This window comes from Orbicella franksi, chromosome 11, assembly GCF_964199315.1.
Source record: "Orbicella franksi chromosome 11, jaOrbFran1.1, whole genome shotgun sequence".
Lineage (NCBI taxonomy): Eukaryota > Metazoa > Cnidaria > Anthozoa > Scleractinia > Merulinidae > Orbicella > Orbicella franksi.
In genome coordinates this window covers 16,397,742-16,412,701 of record NC_138155.1, presented here as the reverse complement: position 1 = coordinate 16,412,701, position 14,960 = coordinate 16,397,742, and the positions used below count along the sequence as shown (strand labels likewise).

Here is a 14,960-nt window from a genome sequence, read left to right as displayed (position 1 = left end):
GGATCAACGCTATCGAAGTCATCGTGAGTAGTGATAAGTTAATAAAGATGGTGAATTTTAAGCTCGATATTAATCAACATGACACGAGCGTTATTGTGAATGTTACTTACATAATACTGCACTATTCCTGCAAGTAGATTGGCAGCACAGTGAATACTATTGTATTTAATGTTCCATACACGAATCAGACACTTAATCACATACAAGGCAGTCTGAAAAAAACAATTTAGAAAAGTATTCAGTGATTCAATAAGTTTGATGAAGACATTATCATTCCTTTGATTGTTATGACAACCTTCCGGTTTAAGTAGAAGGCAAAGTACATGTAAAGTAGTTTATTATGCACTTGAACCACCGACCACTATTCCTGATCATGATATGACGTGCAGTTCACTGTTGACTAAAATATGGCACAAGTACTGTACATTGTGTATTATCTTCACAATGGATGACAACAAGTATACACAAGTCTTAAAAGTAAATCGATCGTGTTGATTGGTATTCAGAACGGCGAGTCACCGGCTGTTTCCACCGGCACATGACAGCGTTTCCTAGTTCAGGTTATGATTATCTTTGATTCATACCTGTGGTTCATTCCAAGGCAGTTTTCGTATTTGTCGTAGAACCTACAAGAAAACATAACCAGGATGAGTCTTAGAAGTCTGACCGCCAAAGAGCTCAATGATCTAATCGCATGATATGTGAACTATTTCTTCGTACAACAGAGCGGGTTTTAGACATTTGAGCAGTCTCCCTTTTGCTCATTTGTAATTTTCCTCACAGATTTTCGAACAAAAGAGAGACTGCTCGAAGTCTAAGCGGCGGTTTTTAATCGCGTATCGCAAGACCAAAACGAACGTCACTCTGGCCAATCACAAAGAAGACAGACAAGCCTGTGAGCCAATCAAAACTCGGAGTAAATATACAGTGTTACAGATACTTCCTTCCTCTACTCAAGTCATAAACCTCGTAAATACAATCTAATACCTACAAAACGCTAGAAATATCACTTTTTCAAAACGGTAACCGGCGTTTCGGCGTGATAGACAGTTCGCCCAATGTCAGTTTGCCCGGACTAAAAGTCTATTAGCCCGGATTGAAAGTTCAAACAAGGATGTGTTAAATTCTTCCTTTTAACTACAGTAAAAGGGAAAAAAAGACAACATTGTGGGCATCACAAAACAAAATTACACAAAACTTAACATGTTTATTTCTGGTTCTTTAATCCATTGATCACGGAGCTAACAGTCCAGGCGATCTGGTATCGGCCAACTGACTTTCGGGCGAAACGACCTGAATTCTTCAAAACAGCTTTCCAGCTGTTGAAGCCCTTTTGTTTAAATTTCACACAAATTTTCTTAAACATGGCAAAAAGCGACGAAGATTTTTGAGTAAGTTATTTTTTTCTTTTTAGTCCTCAGACCTCAGACATCATAATAAATTTAGTTATGTCTACTGAGTTCTGAAGTGAAAACTGTTGAGATTAATATTAATGAGATGTCATATTTGCAAGTGGTTGGAGGCTGACCAGGGGGCTCTAACAAAGCGTGGTCCGGTAAGGAGTTGAACTCTATACAGTAGAGGACAAATCCAGCCGGTACAAAGATGGAGGATTTGAACATTACAAATCCAATACCCTAAACCTAAAGACGTTTAAATTTGAAAACATCATGAAGAAACCAGTATGCTGTAGATGATGCTATACATCGAATTATAATTTAAACATTGCTTAAAACATATACATTGTAACTTAGACGCTATTTTAAACTTCTGCGGCATAACATGTCAAAGATTATATTACAATACGACATTATGGTTTACCTTCTCTGTTGTGGTCTTAGATAGGTCTTTATACAGCAATTTACGAATGTACTCGTGCATAGGAGGGCGCTCCTTCTGGGAAACCTGCACACAAGAATTCAACAGCACATCCACTGAATGTTACTAGCATATTTTTATGCTTTTTAAAATACATGATAGTAAGACTAATTGAGTAGGTCTCTAGGTATTATTGTTCAGTTTTCTCCTATCATGCAATATGTGCGCATACAGTCTGTATACTGTTACATCGAACGTTAAGGCTGAAGTGAAATTACATGTTGATTACCACTTGAGAATTGAAGGTTTCATACAAGATGTTGTATGTTACAGGTGTACTTCAGTACATTTAGAACTGAGGTACTAGGCACGGTAGCTTGAAGTACAAGATGTTACAAATACCTTCTGTTTCTCTGGTGGATTACAGTAGAAGAATGCATTCTCAATTAGAGTCAATTGCCGACTGTCTAAATTCTGAACAGCTTTCTTTCGCATCATGAGTTCCTGTAAGATAAAAGGAGAGGATGTGAAAACAGGTCCCTAATTGACATTTAAGTGTACTGTATCATTATTTTGCATGTTGTGTTCTATTTTAATGAACCCAAAGAGCGAGTTGAGGTGCAAGTTAAAATGTACAGTGCAGTCATATGACACACAAATGTAAGAAAAGAGATTTACATGTATTGCCCAGGCATTACCTCGACCAATGTAATTACACAGGCACTTACAGTCCTGGCAAAATCACTAACTTAATAAAAAGAGGTAAAAACCCACACATTATTGGGCATTATTAATTTTGTACGTAACGGAATGAAACTGAATCATATAGGGTTAATTCGTGAAAGTACTACATGTATATATGAATGCCTATGGATTTCAAAGCCCCTTACAAATTGTCTCACTACATACACTACTTACTATCGCTCACAAAATATGTGCAAACGTTCCAAACAATAATTAGTCGAGTAGGTAAACTACTAACAAATGCCTCACTAAACTTTTAAATGCTTACAGTTTACCTTGTGGTGACACATGAATTGTTCAGTGTATAGCAAAACAAGACTATTCTCGATGAGCTTATTAACGATACCAAGAACATGGAAATCAGATGTGAAGGAATGGTTGCAGTAATGTTTATGCTGAAACTCTGACAATCTGCAGGTACATGTATGAGTGCACAATTCTGCGACTGAGAAAACATACATGTACACTGTTCAAGCATAATTCAGTTCAATCGATGGTCAGATTTTTTTATAATTGTGGGAAGCCAAACAGCATTAACATATAAATTATGCTGCAACCACTCAGATTGTAGATCACACCACACGGATAATTACCACTGGGGTTACGGTTTATTTGCTTCACATCTAATTGATTTTCCCCAAACACGTAACGTCCCTCAAATAATTATTTTGTTCATGCCATACTGATTTGCACTGTAAATATGTGCTTTTTAGGAAGACTTACCAACAAGTTCTTTGTTCTGATGTGCGAGTCTTCTGAGCGGTACAGAAATCTGCCACACACTTCCAATAAACTACAGGCCATCTCAATGTTGTGGTGGGTGAAATCTTCTAGAAGCATCTAAAATAAAAAACATAACCAATCTAAATAATTATACAGAGCTGATTTTATGAGCAGTCATTTTGACTTTTACATTATTCCAAAGTCAAACGTTTTTGAACTACGAGTTCTTGTAAATTTCATTTCAAATGTCTGGTAAGTAAAATAAATTCTTTATTGATGTACAAATCACTTGATAATTCATAAAAAAAAACATCAAAGCACCTTATGCGCAAACTATGATGCTGACCCCTTGCACTAAACTAATCTTCGATGCCAATACTGAATATAAAACCTACGGCTTACTCGGAGAAATTGCACACCGAAAAAATCTACCAATAACAAGACAGGTCTCAGACAAAGAGTCAAGTGACGTAAATGTAAGATTTTCCCAAATAGAGCAATCAACTTGTACAAGTATAATGTATGCAGTTCATAAATTAAGTGTCATTGTCAGAGAAAACCGGGCAGGGCCAAAAGATTGAAGTCGGCCATTAACCTTCAACTTTTCACAGTATAAAAGCTATCTGAAAAGATTACCAGCCATGACATTACTTTGCCGAGGTAGGTATTCGTGTTTCTTTGAAACGTTGGCCTCTCAAACAGTCTAAACTGGCCGAAATTTTTGGCAACTTTGGGTGACCCTACAAGACACGTACATTGTACAACTTCCAGAAACTCTATAGCCACGTTACTAAGGAAACATTCTCACACAATTAAAAATGTCACTGAAAATAGTTGAAACCCATTGCATTCATTCATTCTTTCTTTGTTTCAAGATAAAGAGAAAAACATGCCTCAGAGCATTCCTCTGATCAATAAGTGGAATGAATATTCTGAAGCTGGATGATAAGGAGATCTTCTACTCACCTTCAAACAGTGTAGCGCTTCACCTTTTGGAAACATGTTGAACTTTGTCAATTCACCTGCCACACAACGACAAAAGAAATCAGTTGATGAATGATGCTGCTGTACATGCACTTACAATACTAGCATCTACTTCAAGGAGAGAAATGTCAAATGTTCTGCACCAATCTGTCATAAGATTAAGGAACAAAAGCAGAAGCACTCAATTTTTAGATGGGCCCCATAACAACAGAAAATGACTTTTGTATGTGTGGCATTTAAAAAAAGTTTTTTATAACTGACATTTTTTCCCGTTCAGTACTGGAATATTCGTTACTTACACTAAAATGTACTCTTATTGGTATATTGAAGATTTTTCCGTAGAAATTCGCTGACAGTTTTTGCAGACCATGGCTCGTTGAAGTGAGCTCACACATCACAAATTTCTCACCTATAAATCTTACTGTCTTTATCTTTGATTCAAGATTAATCTGATCCTTCTTGCGCACCTAAAAACACAAAGTCAAGCAAAACTTTATTTTTTTGTATGTATAACTATATTGACCTACTGAAATGTCAAGTTATCACATTACACAACGCGCGCCTGGTACATGTGCAGCCAGGGCTCGATAATTCTGATGATATTTTTACCTAATTGTACATTTTTGGTATGTTTCAGCGGCATATCAGGTCAAGTCTGGTCAAGCCATGGTTTGTATGTTGAGACCAGATGAGCCTGATGTGCTGCTAAAGCGAACCAAAAGAGGTTACATTAGATATTTACCGTACCTGAATACGGCCAAATAAGTGATCACGATATTGCAACCATATCAGGTCAGTGACTTGATATTGAAGGATATCAGCACAGTAGACACAGCTTCTGATTGGCGAATTTAGGTACGGACATACATACAAGTGCACAAGGAATACACAATGATACACTTGTAAGTTAAAAGGAATAAATCATTGAGAGATATATATATTATATACATGTAAGTGTTGAGTAAGCTTACACGGAATCTGAATTCTCCTTTCAGCTGCTGCATGAGCTCAGGAGAAAGATCAGGAGCACAAGGATCAAGAGTGGCCACCAGACGAGCATACATAGGCAATAAATCCAACCTGCAACAAATACATACTAGATATTATTTATTTAGAACAATTTTCAACACATTCAAGACTGCTTCAGTTGTAATGATTAAGGGAGCAACATGACTTCTCCGTGCCAGCTGTCTCTGGAACACTACACAATTAAGCAAGAGTATTGCTACATTACGATAGCTATGGAAAAACCTTACAAAAATGACAAAGAAAATTATTTAACAAGTTAAGCAACACAAAATGCACATTATGTTTCACGGAGCATTCATGGCAGTGTGAGGACTACTGAGACATACAGTGTACTGTAGGTTTGCGTTATCATGCAGAGGCTGAGCTAAATACAGACTACTATTGAAACCACATGCATTCAGTATCATTACTGCTTATGGTGTTCTATTGTTACTAGCACTGATTTCAAAGTTATCGGCACCATAACTTTTCTTAGAGGCTATTTTTAAATATATATCAGTACAAGTATCAGAATAACTTACAGTGGCTGAAACTCTTGCCTATTTTTCTCGCCTATCACGCTGCTACATGTAGGTCAGTTACTTATTACATTTCTAAACAAATGGCCACATTTAATGGCTTGGTGGCACAGTTACATGTATTAACTAAAAAGTATGAGGTTCAAAAGTAGACAGAATTGTTTAAGCTGGCTCCAGACACTTCATGAGAGACCTGCTACTAACAGCTCTTTAAAAAGTGGTTGATATAACTATTTTAAACTTGTGTTTGCCATTTTCAACGAAGAAGTCATTTGAATTACCTTATTCTTGGAACACCAAATAGAGCTCGGCAGAGTTTCTTTCTGTTTCCCTTAGTGTTGCATGTCTGCATAAATTCTGTTGCAACCTACAAGAATTGATGTTCAAAGTATATAACACTTCTGCATCAAGTTGTTTGGGATTTAATTGAGAAAATAATGGTTCAAATACACCGGTATATGTATAGTAAGATGGTCACTTGACGTTGTTGTCTTATCAGTGACAGCTAAATGGAACGCATCAAAATGTATAACACACTTGCAAAGACATTGTTCTGTTAAGAATAGATCTGCACTACTGTACATGTAAATAGCATTATAAGAGAAATATAAGGGGACTGCAGTACCTCATCGATGAACTCCTTGTTGACACATGTAGGCAGTCTTACTAAGATCGCCTCAAGAGCTAGTCCAGTGGATGAGCTGGATGTTTCACCAGAGGAACTTTCGTCATCTTCTGAAATCGAGAACACAAGCTGTTTTACAAATTCCATAATTAAAATGAGTGATCCACATCTAACTTCTCTCTGAATACCAATACACCAGTTCACTAGCAAGCAGACTGAATAAATTGCCATTAATAAAGGAACTCATCAAGGTTTAACACATTTCACATTGCCTGGATCTACTCAGAAATATATAGAGAGAGGGAAATTAAGTCATGTAATGACAACAAGAAAGGATAATTAAAAGCTGTAACTTATTGTGACCACCAATACTAATACCAGAAAGATTGCCTGAAATTCAAGAAGGTGGAATTTCAACATTTAATTTGTAAGTGGACTCTTAAAGTGCTTGCTGACATGCTACACTGTAGCTGCATGTACTCTGTAGATGACATCCTAAAGAAGCCTGTGGTTAAACTGTATTGTCAAACAACAAAAGATAAGAAATCACAGACCAAGAAATGGTTGTTCAAAAACCCTCTACTGACAGCAGATATCAGCTTATTAAAAATTTCATGTCAGTTATATTTACTATAATAGTTACTGTTTTGCCCCTTTCAGTTCTGCAGTCTTGCACACTTCTTATGTACTACAAAAATAACACAGCTGTAAGTTATAAAACATAATTTTACCTTCTTCGCTTTCCTTTTCATTTAATTCTTCATCAATGATGTCATCTTCCACCTCTTCAAACTCTTCCTCTGCTACTGAGATGAGAGGAAAATTGAAACAATCCCAGATGTCAAGTGACTGACTGACTGTTCTTGGTGAATAACAACACCTCTCTGGGAAAACTATGAAAGCTGATCTCAAATACATTTTAACACCTTGTGTACATTCTATTGCAAATGCATGAATCTGATTTGTTCTTGAACAGATGCCCACAGTGCCTTTAGAGGAGCAACAAGGTTTTGAACTGCTATTCTCTATAGCAGCTACTAACACTGGCACGCCTAATAAAACTACTCACCCTTGTTTTCTACAAGTAACAGGTAACTCAGCTATACCTTGTTGACCGCTATTCACTCATAGGAAACTTGGGCTTGCAGTCCAAAAAATAAAATATAATTATACAATTACATAGCCCCCTGCTACATTATAATTAAGCGCATCACTAAGGCAGCAAAAGACAAACTTTAAAAACCAACTATAATCCCTGTCAGACAAAAGCCTACATGTACTCTGTCAGTGACGTAGATAAAAACACAAGTAATGGACATGAATTACAGAAACTCTACAAAGTTGTTGGTTGTCATCAGTGCCATAAGTACATTTCAACAGATTGAGTTGTTCAAATAAATTGACTGGATTCATTACAACTGAAACTAGATATTTTTGAGTCACCTCTTGTAATACTCACTCCCTACCAGAACTTCATAATGATTTTAAACCCTCTTGATACATGGTATATATATGCAGTTTGCAGTCACAATGATTTGTAGCTGCAGTTTCTACAACTGTGTATTGGAGCAGAATTAGGAAATGTTGCTTACTTTCCATGTCATGGATGTCCAATTTTTCATCCTCAGCAGAATTAGTAGTGTAATCATCCTCCTCCTTTCCTTCATCTTTGTACAAGATCTTAAAAGCAGAACCAAAAATTGCTGTACATGTACATCAGGCACCTACTGGCTGTTCAAAAAGGCTGGATAACACTATCCACTGTGTAAATTGCATCTAGGAGATAAGTGTTACCAAAACAAACCATGCTATCCACTGGATAGTGATTCATCTGGTGGATATCCTAAATGGGACCACTCTATAAGATGTCTGTGTTATAGAGTGTGGCTGTTTTGAAAATTAAAGCATGCCAACTTTCTTTTTTTTTTTTTTTGCAAGAAAAAAAACATTTCCTTTGACCAGTTGACCAGTTGATGTTTGAGAGAGCAAACTGTACAGGTAAACAAATACCAAATGCTGGAACTTTTACTTGTCATAGTCAGAGTTGTAGTCGCAGTCATAAGAGTGCTTCTGACCTTGTGAAAATCGAAAATTGGAGTCATAAGCTCAACATAGCTGGAGTCGGAAGAATCAGAACATTTCCATTTCATTCAATTCCATTTACAACTCTGTCGCTTATGATCCAATGAAAACTAGATTGCCAGAATTGGAAGCAGAAGTGGAAGAACCAACCAATCACATTGACAAAATTGTGATTGGTTTATTATTCTGCTTCTGCTTCCAACTCCGACAACCTAGTTTTCATTAGATCGTAATCAACGGAGTTATGAGCAGAATGGGTGTTTTGCATCCGACTCTGTCAGTTTGATTTTCACTAGATCATATACAGTGTAGCTCTACAATTCTGATTTCGACTCCGACTACAACTCCATCGCTAGTGAAAACCAGCCTTGACTGGTGCATTTAAATGTCAGTCAGTAACTTAACATTACCCCTGGTAGAAAAGACTTTAGATCTCTGAGATTTTCATAAAAGATCCTTGTTTCTTCATCTTCCCACAGACCAGAACTTCCATCATACTGTTTGAAGAGAAAACCATTGAACATTCCATTACATGTATAATTATTACACCTCATTAACATTAATCTTATAGTCAGAACTTTTTATAAGTTTGGTTACTGACCACATGGTTGATCTTGCTCTCTATGACTATACACGTACATGAAACATTAATAATTAAAAGTATAATTATGAAACTACTCAAACTACATGTACTCTTAGATGAGATGTAAAAGCAAGTCAAGGTGGTCACAAGATGGTGTTGCTAAAGTACTGTTAAATGTACTTATTATATGGCAGTGTCTCACAAGGACAGGAAACTACTGAATTCATGAATTTGATTGGCTGAAATTGATTTTGACCACCATCTAGATTTTCCCATCTAGACCGGCATCTAGACCGGTTACATTTTGCCAAAAAGCCTGATTGGAAAAAAAGCAAAGAGGACGAGCAAACTTTGAAGATTTAAGTTTAGCTCATTGCCATTTGCAAGCAAAATGTCAGCTAGTACAAACCAGTTACATTAAAAGAATTAAATTTTTCCTGTTTGCCATAATTAATAATAATCTTATTAACTGAGCGTAGTTGGTCTGTATGGGAGAATCTTGACATCAGTTGTGTGTACAGACCTCAATGCGTTCGGTCTGTACTCACGACCTCAGGCAAGATTTTCCCATACAGACCATCTAAGCTTAGTTTTAGCCCTTAAGTTTTAGCCCTTACCTCTGAATGTCTAAAGGGGTTAAAAACATCAATTGTGCTGCCTCCAGCCTCTTGCTGTACAAACTCTGCAGTCAGATACATACATGTATTAAGTTAACAGTAAATAGATCAACATATAATTTTCTCTTTACATGTAAATATTAACTGGTATACATGTACATTTTTAAATATTGGATGTACTACACTGTATGTGCGCTCTCATTGGTTGATAGGTGTGTTTAGCTGAGAGTACAGTATGCAGACATGGTTGTGATGCTTTAGATTTGTACATATTCTTAAGAAACATTTTTAAAAAGTAATGTACTCTTTCCCTGTTTACATGGGATGCTGGTCCATCACAGGGTTATCTCTAAGCATTAAATTTGACTGTAACCATTTATACACCAAGGACCCAATTTTTCGAAAGCCCCGGAAATTTTTCGGGCCCGTAAAGCCATTTTTAGTTCATCTGTATCTAAACAGGGAGAAGTGTATACGCCTGAAACTTCTTGTATGAAGGGGACCTCTGTTCATATTAAGAATACATGAAAAAAAAAAACAGCTTTGTAATCATAAGGTTCAAGATTTTGCTATGGCATTCTGGTTGCAAAAACATTTCAGAACCTTCAAGAAACAGGCCCCAGGGCAGAGAGAGAAAAACTTACATACCATCTTGTGGCAAATCAGGCATGTCTACATCAAGTATATCCTATGAAAACACAAACAGAACATGTTATTACCAGTTTTAACTGAAGAATCTAATTCTTAGTTGCAAAATGCCAAAAAAAAAAGCTTTGAAAAGAAAACTACACATTACACAAATTGCTATGAACTTGGTATGACCTGAAAACATCTCAAATATCAAATCCAGGTAAAATCTTGTTTGCATCATTTTGATTATAGTATTGTTATAAATCATTGTAAATATATGTACCAACCTTTCTTATTAATGACTTTTCTTATATTATCCATCAAATATTTTTGCGCACGCATGATTGGTCTAAATGTATCACTACCTTAATAAGCTCCAGCTAAAACTGGGAAATATCCAAATGATATTCCCCAGCTTTCAAAACTGTGCGTGTCTACACTGTAGAAAAATGTTTCAAGGATAATAAATACACTAGCTTTCATTTGACTTAAAAAATATGCTCACATATTGGACATCATCTGTTCCAAAAGGTCACAGTTTTCCTAGCTGTTCTTTCAGAAAACAGGTACTGTTTGCTTCACGAAACATGTCTGCAGACACATCCAAGCTATCCAGACTATTGTATATGTTATTTCTCTTATCTTCCTTTTACATGCACATGTAATCTAACATTACAAGTACTAAATTTTAAATATATTTTTAGACTTGACCCACCAAGCACAAGAATGATTAGTTTACTAGATAAAAGTACTTTAAGTTACATCAGACAATAGTGACTACGCTTTGCTAATTTTTTTTTTTTTTACTGTACTCACTGCTAAAGAAGATGTGTTGGCCAGTAGCTTCTCATAAGCTTTCTGTGTTTTCTCAAATGCTTCCTTTCTTTCTGGATGCAGTTCACCTTTGGTCTAAAGTAAAATCACCAAATTTGATAATTAATAATACTAACCAGTTTACAACTGAGACCAAACAACCACAGGACAACAAAATGTGGACAACATAACTGTACTGTATGATGCAGTTAAATGCAATTTAATGGAGTTAACAACAAAGAGCACCTGTGTTCCCGTAGTGGTCAGGGGTGTTTTGATATGTGCATGCACCAGGACTCCATGTGCTCCTGGACTGAGACATGACGTGCTGGCAGCCTTCACAGCCATAGCGTTTACAGTGAGCGTTGTTTTTCTTAGGAGCATGTCTTCGAGCATTCCCCCTCCCTTCCCTCCCTCTTTCCTCTGTTACATGTAATTCAGTGTGATGGGTGCCTGTCTCCCCTTCCGTGTGGGGGATCATGGTTCAGTTTGCCAGGATTTGCCAGCCATGAGAGCAATCTTCATCTAGGAGCTGGCTGCCAATAGTGGAAGCTCCTGGATGTCTCAGGCACCCAACCTCCATTTAGCAATGCAGTTGTTAATGTATACATGTACAATACATTAACTATAAACCAGTTAACTGCTTTGTAATTTAACTTGCATATTGACTGAAAGGAAGTGAAATCTGATGTACATAAAAGCTTAATAAGTGCTTATAATATTGTGAACTAAATTGCTGTTGAACTTTCCTCTGACACATTAGTCAGCTTTAAACTGACTCTCGTTTTGATGATTAATAATTGGTGTGATTAACTCAATAGTATAACCACAGTGTAAAGGACCTGTAATTTTCAAATTGGAATTAACATGTACCAATTAATTAATGTTGACTCATAAGTGCTTATAATATTGCGAACTAAATTGCTGTTGAACTTTCTTCTGACACATGAGTCAGCTTTAAACTGACTCTCGTTTTGATGATTAATAATTGGTTTGATTAACTCAATAGTATAACCACAGTGTAAAGGACCTGTAATTTTCAAATTGGAATTAACATGTACCAGTTAATTAACGTTGACTCACAAGGGAGGAGAACCCAGAGAGATGACATGTGTGCATGAAAACAACAACAACAACAACAACAAAAAAAAACAACAACAACAACAAGCTTTCCTCAAACAACACAGCAAAAAATATTGAGGTAGATTGAGCCAAGGTTAACTCTAGCTTCTTGACTGCTTTCCAAACTTCCCTAATTCATCATAACTCAATCATGCACAACTAAAAGCATGAATCAATTGTTTATAACATTGCCAATGGAAATAAGGTCAAGTTAACTTGGCTCATGCCCCGAGTGTGTATCATTGGATTATGATGCACACTTATGTATGGAATGTGTATACCAAGTTTGATAGTGCAGCTTTGCTGGCTACAGTGTACTGTGTATATACATGTAAATGTACAATGTATCTAGTCTAAAGGCCCCTACTGACCAATCCTTACAGGTATTATTCTGCTGTTTTAAGATCAACAAGTTAATAAAAATAAGTTCTATGTACCATTAAAGTTTGCCTGTTTTGCTTCTCTCTGTTTTGTAGATCCTTGTGTGCTTTGAGTAAATGGTTGGCCAGTGACTTGTAGTAAGTCCATAACAGTTGTTGAATTGCAGCTTGATCTTCAGCAGGAACTATAGCACACTTTGGAAAGACAACCGTGTGTTTCTCAGCCATCAACCTTTGCTTCCGAGATGTTATACCAGCAAAGTCCTCGCCACAGTGACGAGCAAAGCTGCTGATGACCTGCACATATACATGGCTTTCTTTGTCACAATTAACAATGTTACTAAGGATGGTGCTTAGTATCTTAATGCCTTCAGGCAGTTTTGGAAAGACTCCTCCAATGATCAGCTCTCCTAACAGTCTCAGGGTGACACGATATTTACTCACATTTGCCAGCTGTGGAAATCAACATAAATAATAATTATTTAATATAGTACCCTAATTTGAGAGAAGTCAAAGATAGCACATCTTGAAAATGCTAGCTTATTTTAAAAGTTAATGATCTCTTTCAATTATTTCATACTAATGTAGATATTAACTTAGACTTATTTGATAGCATAGGTAATTGTTATTTTATTGTTTCTTTATTCAGAGATATCAGCACTGCCATGCTACACTGAAATCCGTATGGAAATAAAGTTATGTATGTATGTATGTATAACAAGAAAGCCAAGTTACGTCACTGCACAATTTTGGCTTTGTGCTTTCCCAACGTATAAATCTGTCTGTGTAAGTGTAAACATAAACTACATGTATTTACATGTACAGTATCGTAAGATATTGTACGTATGCATCCCTTAAAGATTAATCAATATCATGTTACAGCCATGTGAAAGTTGACCAGACTATAATGTCTTAGCAATCATAAATTTGTACATGTACATGTATGTCTTGACTGGCAAATTCATGCTTCTGATTAGATGAACCACACAGGGGTAAAATTCCTCTTGATAATTTGGCATGTTGCAGGTGATCCAGTGTTGGTCCTCCTTCCTGCTAGGACTACATGTACCTCCACTGTACAACTGCAAGGTCTTTGAGAAAGTCTATCCTACACCATCAATTTTACACCATGTAACATAACACAAAATACAATACCAACAGTAATTTACTCCATCCTTCGTATTGTGGTAGTTTCACCTGATGCCAGTTTGCCTAGACTGATAGCTCCATAGTGAATGGTTAAAGAACAAGATATAAACCTAATTATTTTGTGCGATTTTGTTTCATTATGCCCACAATGTTGTCTTTTACACTCAGACAGAAAAAGAGAAATTAAGTAAATCTTTCTTTTAACTTTCATTCCGGGTGAACAGACTTTTGGACAAACTGACATCAGGCAAACAACTACATGTAGCTATCAGGTGAAACAACTGATTACCCTACCTTCTCCTCTTCTTTCCCACCATAGCCATCAAACATTTTCAGGAGTCCCTTTTTTAGAGGTTCACTGAAGTCAGCATACACTTGATGAATCAAGCCACAAATATGTGCCACACATCTCACATCTGCAAGCTTTAAAAACAAAACCAACAATCAGTTCACAACTGTAACCCTTTGAAAAATACAGACCATTTAAAATCCCCCTTCTCACATTCTGTACTTAAGTCAAATTATTGTTTCTTTTTTTTCCTTGCTTAAAGGAAACTTATGCAGGTAATTAATTAAGGTAACGTTAACAACCATCTTAATAGCAATGATATAGCTTTACAGTGTCTAAGTACTAAAACTAGAAAATATTTCAATGCTTTTGTACTCACCCAAAGCTACATGTACTACTAACAGTATCTAAAGTTTTACAGTTCAGTAAGCAGCTACATGTACTAGACAGTATACATGCCATTTTAGCTGCTTTTCTTTGTCATTTGCAACTTAAACAACACTACAAACCTTCAATTTTACCAAGCCATCAACCATCGCAGCAACCTGTTGAAAAACAGGAAACAAATTGAAAATAATGTCTTGATGGAGCCACAACATCAACATTTTAACCAGCTTGCAAGCCACAAACTGGCAAAAATTTGTTACTTGTGAGTAATTTTTTATTACAATAATATATGATGAGTAAAACAAAAGGAAAAATCAATTCTTGGAAAATTCAGAACAGATACAAACAGCACAGTCAGCCAAGTATTGGGTCCATGTACTTGGCATGCACAAACAATGCACAATCCCCCCATGTATCTGTTCACTTGCTCTTACTATTAGCATTCCTAAATTTGGATTTTTACCAAC

At 36.3% G+C, this 14,960-nt stretch overlaps 1 protein-coding gene across 4 annotated transcripts in view; it reads right to left on the bottom strand.

Moving 5' to 3' along the window:
- The window catches only part of LOC145460467 (regulator of nonsense transcripts 2-like), a 32,750-nt gene that overhangs the window by 8,264 nt on the left and 9,526 nt on the right, over positions 1 to 14,960 (bottom strand). The window contains exons 7-25 of one of the 4 annotated variants that reach the window (XM_081445299.1): positions 14,616 to 14,651; positions 14,112 to 14,240; positions 12,726 to 13,121; positions 11,170 to 11,262; positions 10,372 to 10,411; positions 9,724 to 9,788; positions 8,934 to 9,020; positions 8,034 to 8,121; positions 7,173 to 7,244; positions 6,442 to 6,548; positions 6,098 to 6,183; positions 5,241 to 5,349; positions 4,679 to 4,736; positions 4,252 to 4,307; positions 3,286 to 3,402; positions 2,221 to 2,322; positions 1,822 to 1,905; positions 585 to 626; positions 111 to 212 (exon numbers count right to left, since the gene is read on the bottom strand). In XM_081445299.1, coding sequence (XP_081301425.1) covers positions 111 to 212; positions 585 to 626; positions 1,822 to 1,905; positions 2,221 to 2,322; positions 3,286 to 3,402; positions 4,252 to 4,307; positions 4,679 to 4,736; positions 5,241 to 5,349; positions 6,098 to 6,183; positions 6,442 to 6,548; positions 7,173 to 7,244; positions 8,034 to 8,121; positions 8,934 to 9,020; positions 9,724 to 9,788; positions 10,372 to 10,411; positions 11,170 to 11,262; positions 12,726 to 13,121; positions 14,112 to 14,240; positions 14,616 to 14,651 — 1,869 coding nt within the window. Of the gene's footprint in view, positions 1 to 110; positions 213 to 584; positions 627 to 1,821; positions 1,906 to 2,220; positions 2,323 to 3,285; positions 3,403 to 4,251; positions 4,308 to 4,678; positions 4,737 to 5,240; positions 5,350 to 6,097; positions 6,184 to 6,441; positions 6,552 to 7,172; positions 7,248 to 8,033; positions 8,122 to 8,933; positions 9,021 to 9,723; positions 9,789 to 10,371; positions 10,412 to 11,169; positions 11,263 to 12,725; positions 13,122 to 14,111; positions 14,241 to 14,615; positions 14,652 to 14,960 lie in introns of all 4 variants that reach the window. The other 3 variants (XM_081445298.1, XM_081445297.1, XM_081445296.1) reach the window with 3 other exon arrangements.